At 35.9% G+C, this 8,753-nt stretch overlaps 1 protein-coding gene across 1 annotated transcript; it reads right to left on the minus strand.

Moving 5' to 3' along the window:
• Positions 1-6,794: 6,794 nt before the first annotated feature.
• Positions 6,795-7,751, minus strand: LOC308565531 (olfactory receptor 6B9-like; the record flags this gene model as incomplete). Its single annotated transcript, XM_081154859.1, is given in 2 exon segments — positions 6,795-7,601; positions 7,605-7,751. Coding segments are annotated over 2 exon segments (954 nt in total).
• Between the last annotated feature and the right edge of the window lie 1,002 nt (positions 7,752-8,753).

Consider the following 8,753-nt stretch of genomic DNA (forward strand, 5'->3'; position numbering starts at 1 on the left):
TCTATGCCCTTTCTTGTTTCACTGTCCTAAGTATACTTTTGCTGCAGCCAATAAATTCTTGCTTTCTTTTCTATACTTTGTTCTTGATTGAAATCTTTCCCTCAAGAAGAAAAGAACCGAGGTCTGCTCATTGTCTCCCCAATAACACTTTCTCTGTCCTGATCTCAAAAAACTCATTCCTATTCAAGCCATTTAGACTGTTCTTTCTGCCTGGACCTTCTTCCCCCAAATCTCTCCTTGGTTGGTTCTTTTCAACTTTCTTGCCACAGCACAAACAATAATTTCTCTAAGATGTAAGATATGTCCTTTAACTGAAATGTCACCTTGTCAGAAAGTTCCTTCCTGACCATCTGCTTAAAATTGCAACCCACCCTTCCTTGCTTTTGTCTTCTCATAGCACTTATTATCATCAGACATATTATGTGCTGTATGTATGTATGTATGTATGTATGTATGTATGTATTTATAGCACCTTCTTCTAAAATGTAAGTCTATGGGGATAGGACTTTTGAACTTCATTCATTGCAATATATATTCAGCATCTAGAAGAGTTCTCAGTAAGTATTCAGTTAATAAATGAACTCAAATTGTGCTATTGAAATAAATGTCCTATGGGTAGATCTAATACCAAAAAAAACAACAGTCGTACAACCTGTGGCATAAATGAAAGAAAATTTATTTTCTTTGAAAACTATTTGCTTTATAAAACATGGGCAGTTCCCAGAATGTGGTGATATCAGTAGCTTGCTAGTTTCTCTCTTGATGTTACTCATGTAGGATCTGCTGCACCCATTAATGTAGTCTGGCATCAGGTCAGAGGCTGGTGTTTTCTTTTAAAAATATATGTCAGTATCTGTGTTTTCTTACTCTGTTGACTCCACCATTTTCCTATTGAGGTCAGTTATATTGTTTTTATAGAAATCAAAGATCATTCCAATTATGTGATATATTCCACACAGCATTGTTTCTAATCAATAAATAAAATGCACTTCACAGTAAATGAAATACAGCAAAAGGTTTGTGCTCACATAATTCACTCATCTTACCATTTCCTCACCATCCTGCAGCTGCCGGTTTGATAGAATAAGTTTTTGCAGATGTAGTTACACCACTAGCGAGGGGACAATACCTTGGAGGACTGAGGCAATGCACTCCAGGATGCTGTATATGCTCTAATCAACATCCAATGTACAGTTCTGCTTCTCCCATTACCAGTATTCACATGTCCAGGAATCAAGTGTTGGAAATGGGAGTGGCTCCCCTCCCTATTACCCCTAGTGAGACATTAGTAACATTTTTGCTTTCTGGTTCCTGACTTTTCTGGTCTAGAGGTCTTAGTTTTAAGAAAGGGAATGTTTTCACTAGGAGACTCAACAATAATTCCGTTAAACTGGAACCTGAGACTGTCACCTGTCCATTTTGGTCTCCTTATGTCTCTGAACCAGCAGGTGATTGATCCTAATAACCAAGGGGAAATTGAGTTGCTACTATAGAATGGACATAAGGAAGAGTGTGGAATACAGGAGATCCCTTGTGGTATTTCTTTTTTTTTTTCCTCTTACTTCAGTTTATTTCAATTAATTCAAATAAACAAACTTACAATAATTAACTAGCAAGATATGGAACTAGGTCCTTTAGTTTGGAAGAATGAAATAACTTTACACCATATTCAGTCAAGAGAAATAAGTCTCCCAAGGGGAAAAAAAAAAAGTCTTTCTTAGAAAATCCACACTATGCCATTTTTTATGCTTTATTTATTGTGGTAGAAACAGAGATAATAAATTTACCATCTTAATCATTTTAAGTGTGTAACACAGTAGTGTTAACTGTTGTTGTGAAACAGATCTCTAGAACAATTTCACCTCACAACACTTTTCCAGGTTTGTTTTGTTTTGTTTTGTTTTGTTTTTTGTTTTTCTGTTGATTTCTAGTTTTATTCAACTGTGATTAGAAATTTTTATTTTTTAAATTTTTGTTTAAAGTATTACAGATGTCCTTTTTTCTCCCCAATGACCCATTCCACCCCTTCCCATCCCCTCCCCAGTCCTCTCCCCACCGTTGTCCATGTCCTTGGGTTGTGCATACATGCATATAAATTCTTTGGTTAATCTCTCCCCCTCCACCCACCCACACTCCATCAAAGTACTACTAGATTTGATAAATGAATTTGGCAAGGTAGCTGGATACAAAATCAACATCCAGAAATCAATGGCATTCTTATATACCAACAATGAACTTTTAGAGAGAGAAACTAAAAAAACAATACCATTCACCATTGCAACTAAAAAAATAAGATACTTAGGTATAAACTTAACCAAGGATGTAAAAGACCTTTACTTGGAAAGCTATGGGACACTGAAAAAAGAAATAGAGGAAGATATAAACAAGTGGAAGAATATAACATGCTCATGGATTGGAAGAATTAATATCATTAAAATGTCCATACTACCCAAAGCAATTTATAAATTCAATGCAATTCCTATTAAAATACCAACAGCATATTTCACAGACCTAGAACAAACATTTCAAAAATTTATATGGAACCAAAAAAGACCCCGAATAGCTGCAGCCATCTTGAGAATAAAGAACAGAGTGGGAGGGATCACATTACCGGACTTCAAACTGTACTACAAAGCCATTGTAATCAAAACGGCCTGGTTATTGGTACAACACGCATATAGATCAATGGAACAGAACAGAAACCCCAGAAATAGACCCACGCCATTATGGTCAGTTAATATTTGACAAAGGAGGCAAGAGTATCCAGTGGAGTAAGGACAGTCTCTTCAATAAGTGGTGCTGGGAAAATTGGACAGATACATGCAAAAAAAAGAAACTAGACCACCAACTTTCACCATACACAAAAATAAACTCAAAATGGATAAAAGACTTAAATGTAAGTCATGAAACTATAAAAATCCTGGAAGAAAACATAGGCACTAAAGTCACAGACATACCATGTAGTGGAATTTTCCTTGTGGTATTTCTTAATATTACCATGACTATGATTAAAGTTAGTGGAAAAATACAACAACCCAGTTCAGGTAAGACTTCTAATGGCCCAAACCCTTCAAGAATGAAGGTTTGGGTCACCCTACCAGGCAAAGAACCATAAACAGCTGCTGTGCTTGTTGGGAGCAAAATGAATATGAAATGGGTAGTTTAAGAAGGCAAATATATATACTCATTAAGACCATGTGACCAGTTGCAGAAATGAGATTTGTATTAGTTATCAGTATTTCTTTTGTTACAAATACATGAATATTAATATGTATCCATACACATATAATATTTGGTATATGTATACATATCAATTATTTTTTGTTTTTTTTTCTCTCCTTTATACCTGCATCATGGAACTTTATATTACAGTATTTAAATGACAAGATATGGCCCAGTTGGGTGTGGCTCAGCTATTGAGCATCAACCTAGGATCCAGGCAATTGGGGTTCGATTCCCGGTCAGGGCACATGTCTGGGTTGCGGGCTCGATCCCCAGTCTGGGGCATGCAAGAGGCAGCTGATCAATGACTCATCATTGATGTTTCTATCTCTCTCTCTCCCTCTCCTTTCCTCTCTCTGAAATCAATAAAGATATATTTTTTAAAAATTAAAAATAAATAAATAAATAAATAAATAACAAGATATCAAAGTAGAAGTATGAACATCCCCAAGGACTTTGCATCTTCCGGAGAAAGGGTTACTGTATTTTTGGTTATACACAGGATAGTTGCACTGTGTTAGGTGAAGTATGTCTTTGCTATTGTGTTTATTTGAAGATTAATTGTGGTTGAAGGAGATATGTATGAGTTCCAAGTTAACAAGGGATGGACCGTGATGGTCAGTGTTATGTGTCAACTTGGTTAGGCTTTAGTCCTTAGTTGTTCAATGAAACACCAATCTAGGTGTTGCTGTGAAGGTATATTGTCAATGTGATTAAAGTCCATACTAAATTGACATTGAGTACTGGAGATTATTCTAGATAATCTAGAGGAGCCTGATTCTATCATTTGAATAGCCTTAGCAGCGGAACTGAAACTTCCCTCAGGAAGGAGAAATTCCACCAGTGGGAAACAGCTTAAGTTCGTGCCTGAGAGTTCTAGGCTGCACTTCCTGAATTTCAGAAATTCATCCCTATGAATTTCAGATTTACCTTGTCAGCCCCCACAATTGTATAAGCCAGTTCATGTAATAAATCTCTTAATGTATCTATCTTCAACTGGCTTAGTTTCTCTGGCTGAACCTTTACTTATATAGCCAATTTTGTGTTTTTTTCTGGATGAAGGAAAAATTTTACCTAAAGATGGTTTCCAATCAATTTAACCACCTGGGAAACTTCCTGATATCCTCAATTTTGACAATTTATCTATTACTTTTTGCTGGTTCACTATCTGATGGATGTACAGGAAAACCATAGCCTTTACCTATCCATTCCTTTCTCTGAAGATTTTTATTCAGCTGTAGGTCATTCCATCTTTCCTTCTTCTTAAATGCCACTCTTCTGATTATGAATAAAGTAACATAGTTATAATTGGAGTATAATATTAAATATGTAACATAATTATAAAATCTAATTATGTACAGCTTTTAATCTTCAAGTTAAAAAATTTGAGTTGTGGACAACCTTGTCACTTATACTCTTTTCTCTACTTTTCTGAATGTTTTAAACATTTAAGAGTAAAATATTTTAGCCCTAGCCAGTTTTGCTCAGTGGTTAGAGCATCTGCCCATGGACTGAAGTGTCCATGGTAAGATTCCAGTGAAGGGCACATACCTGAGTTACAGGCTTAATCTCTGATCCTTGGCCCATGTTGGGGTGTGTGCAGGAGGGAACCAATCTCTCTCTCTCTTTCTCTTTCTCTCTCTGAAAAGCAATGGGAAAAAAATCCTTGGGTGAGGATTTTAAATAAAGAGTAAAATATTTTAAACAAGGTACAAGACATATAAAAATAAAACCCATAACAATAAGAGGAGAGAGAAAATACACTGTTACAGAAACAATAAGATAACCCTCAGAATTCCAATTTATCAAGTAAAATAGAAGATAAGTAAGACACAGAGGATTTGTATAGTAGTCGATCTAATGGCTATATAAAAAACTTTAAAAATCAGATGGTTTAGATCAGAAAAAGCATGTCAGGTTATAATATAGATGTTAGTGGAGGTTATAATTTCAAATGACCTTAGAACAGCTTAACTAAAATTTAAAAACATTTTAATAATAAAAGCTAATCTTGTAGGATTTTAAAATAGCAATAATTTTCCACTAGTGATTAATAAATATTTTAAAGCAGATTTGTAACAGCATAACCCCAATACTTTTTACAAAAAGAATAGCAAATTCTATTGGGATGATAAATTACAGGATTCAAGGTAAAGTACCTGTATTGTTTTTAGTGTCTATGTAAGGGTCATGACCCATAACACTACTTTTTGACTAAAGAAAAATTCTACATATTATTAGAAACATACAGTCTTTAGGCTAAAAGTAGTGAAGGCCAGGAAAACATAATAGGTTTAGATAAATTGGAAACTATACAAAACCAAATTAAAACAATCTCATCTGGCTTATATAAAAACTTAATAGAAAATGGAAAGGCCATGTAGTTACAAGGTAAATAAAGTCAAAACAAAGCAAATATGGTATATAAATCAATAACCCAATTAAACTTATGAAATGTGGTTTCCAAAGTGTTGGGGTAAATTATTATGCCTGTCATCTTTAAATTCTTGGCAGATCATATTTCTTTAATTGACCCATCCACCGTTGTTGCTGAGCCAGACAGAATCTACCTTTCTTCTATCATTTTATAATGGCTGAAGGAAGGCATATACTACTTCTTAGGATATTTCATCACTTTGCCAAAAAAAATTAAAAACTAAAAAAAATGAGAAGGGAGATCTTCTGGGAAACCTGGGAAAATCCTGCACATCCAGGCTAAGTACCATCCAAGAAAAAGTATTTGGTCTCTTACCAATGCCAATGTTTTCTTTACCTGAAAAGGAGTGGGCTTTGATGAATTTCTACTAGATTTGCTTAGAATCTAGCCTCTGAGTATTATATATGTAGAGAAAATTATATTCATAGAAATCTCAACAAAGCATGAAATTTTACATATGTGTAAAATTATATGTATAAACATCTATAATTTCATGCTTTAGTTTTCTTCCTTTGTTGGAACTTCTAAATTATATAGTTATATATAATACACACACACACACACAAATATACACAATCTTGTTTTTTTTCTGCCATGACAAGTTTTACATAAAGAAGACTGCAAAGAAGTTCATCTCTCATATTTTCCTACATTTCACAAAGTAATGAAAATGTGATATCAGCAGAGTCCATTGATTATAAAAGAAACCAGTCCCCTAACCCTCTTGGAAGCAATAAACAGGTGATGGCCATAAAATTGACTATGTGTTCTCCAACTAAGACAGAGAGGACTTTTAAAACAAAATAAAATCAAAATGGAAAAATCTTACAACTAGAACTCTAAAAACTAGTTGGATAATAACTGATTATTTCTTAATAAGATCTTCATAAAATAAATTATTTTATAACTCTTTTACTAACATATGTCTCTTGGAGTTCTGATTATTAAACTCACTGCCTTATAAAAGGAAACGCTAATGATGGCCTAACAGAAAAGGGGATTTCCTTTGGTATCTGGTTCCTTACCCCTAAATTATTGTATTATGTCACTATTTTTATAATTGCAGACTTCCACCAAACGAAGGTGTTTTTTGAGGTTGTCAAACAATGAAAAGGGAAGGAATGTCTGAGTGTCTTCAGCAGAGAGAACCTCTAAAGAAAGGGGCTCCACCGTTTGCTATGGTTTTCCTGATGGCATCTTTCACCTCCTTGTTTCTCAGGCAGTAGATGATAGGGTTGAGCATGGGAGTGAAGACTGCGTATATGACTGAGATCAATTTGTTAGAATTGAATGAAGCAATGGCCCGAGGTCGAACATATATGAAAATCACAGCTGTGTAGAAGATGACCACCACTGCAAGGTGAGAGGCACAGGTGGAGAAGGCCTTCCGCTGCCCAGTGCCTGAGGGAATGTGCAGGATGGTAGATACAATGAGGACATAAGAAATGACAGTGACTGAGAAAGGAGACACCAGGATGATGATGGCCAGCACAAAGTCTATCATCTCGGCCACAGAAAAGCCCATGCAGGCCAGTTTGAGGATAGGGGACACATCACAAAAAATATGGTTCAAGATATTATTGCCACAAAAGGCAACTTGGGAGATGAAGTATACCTTTACCATGCAAATGGTGAAGCCACTCACCCAGGAACTGATGATCAGCTGAACACAAAATCCTGTGGTCATCATGACTGGATATCGAAGAGGCCAACATATGGCCACATAACGGTCGTAGGCCATGGCAGCCAACAGCATACATTCAGTAGAGGCAAGTGAGATGAAGAAATAGAGCTGGATCATGCATCCCAGGAAGGAGATGATATTGGGACGAAGTAGGAACCCAGCCAGCATCTTGGGGACAGTAACAGATATATACCAGACCTCCAGAAAAGACATGGTGCCCAGAAAATAGTACATGGGCTTGTGCAGAGACCCAGTGACTCATACAGTGAAGATTATGACTAAATTTTCCAACAGCACAAACAAGTAGGTGATGAAGAAGAGGAGGAAGAGCAGAACCTGGAGCCAAGGGGAAGTAGGGAAACCTACCAGGATGAACTCACTAATATGAGTGATATTTTTCTTCCACATGGTTAGAACACCAAAATACAAAATATTTAATGATAGTAGCACCAAACTGAAGAGTGAGATCATCATTAGCAGCAAAGAGCTTTTACATGTATTTTATCATTAAACTTAATCCTAGTGCCATAATCTAGTCCTATGGTATGACTTTGGAGTCACAAGAGGCCATGAGAGCCTCTCTGGAAAATCAGGTGTCAAAACAGGAACTGAAAACAAATCTGCCACAGACACAAAGTTAAAAACGACTGTGTTGTATACCAGAAACTAATATATTATATACCAATTGTAATTGGAAAATAAATATTAAAAAAAGAATCTGAAAATCATGAGGTGAGATTCAGGATTCAGGCCTTTGAACCTGGATCAGAAAGAGGTCTTAGTAGTCTTAGGAGTAAATACTTTTTTTATCAGCAAATGCCCAGATTTCAGGAGCAGCTATAAGGCAGGAGATCATGATGACTGGAATAAGTGCCAAGGATGGTCCAGGAAACAAGGCAGGAAAGGGGGGAAGTTCAAAATCTGGAGAAAATAAAAACAGAATATTAACTGGAAAAGACCCTCCCGGCCAGGAGAGTTGCCTACTCTGCCCTCCTCCTCTGCTATGTTGTAAGTCTTTTGAAGAATATGGCAAGGTGGTCAACAATTCTCTGCCTATTTTCAGGGTGATGTCTTAAAAAATTGAGTAAAGAAATGTCTGCCCTCTTAGAATAATTAAACACAATTTAACTTTTCAGATGGCTAATAATGCTAATAATATATATATATAACTGTTATATATTACTAATTTAATATATATATTACATAGGTGGTGCCTAATGATCTGAACCCCACAGTCCTCATTCTAATATTCTCTCTTGTCAGATACTCTACCCAAGCTCAAGTCACACTGAAGAATTTGAACTTCAGTACAGCATCCTCCTTTAAGACTCTATGTGGTTCCACATACTCTGCCTTCTGCCTGAAATTCTTTCTAACACTTGCCACCTGGAAAATGCCTGCTCAGATTCA

This window comes from Miniopterus schreibersii (genome assembly GCF_964146895.1).
Source record: "Miniopterus schreibersii genome assembly, chromosome: 12".
In the NCBI taxonomy this organism is placed as follows: Eukaryota; Metazoa; Chordata; class Mammalia; order Chiroptera; family Miniopteridae; genus Miniopterus; species Miniopterus schreibersii.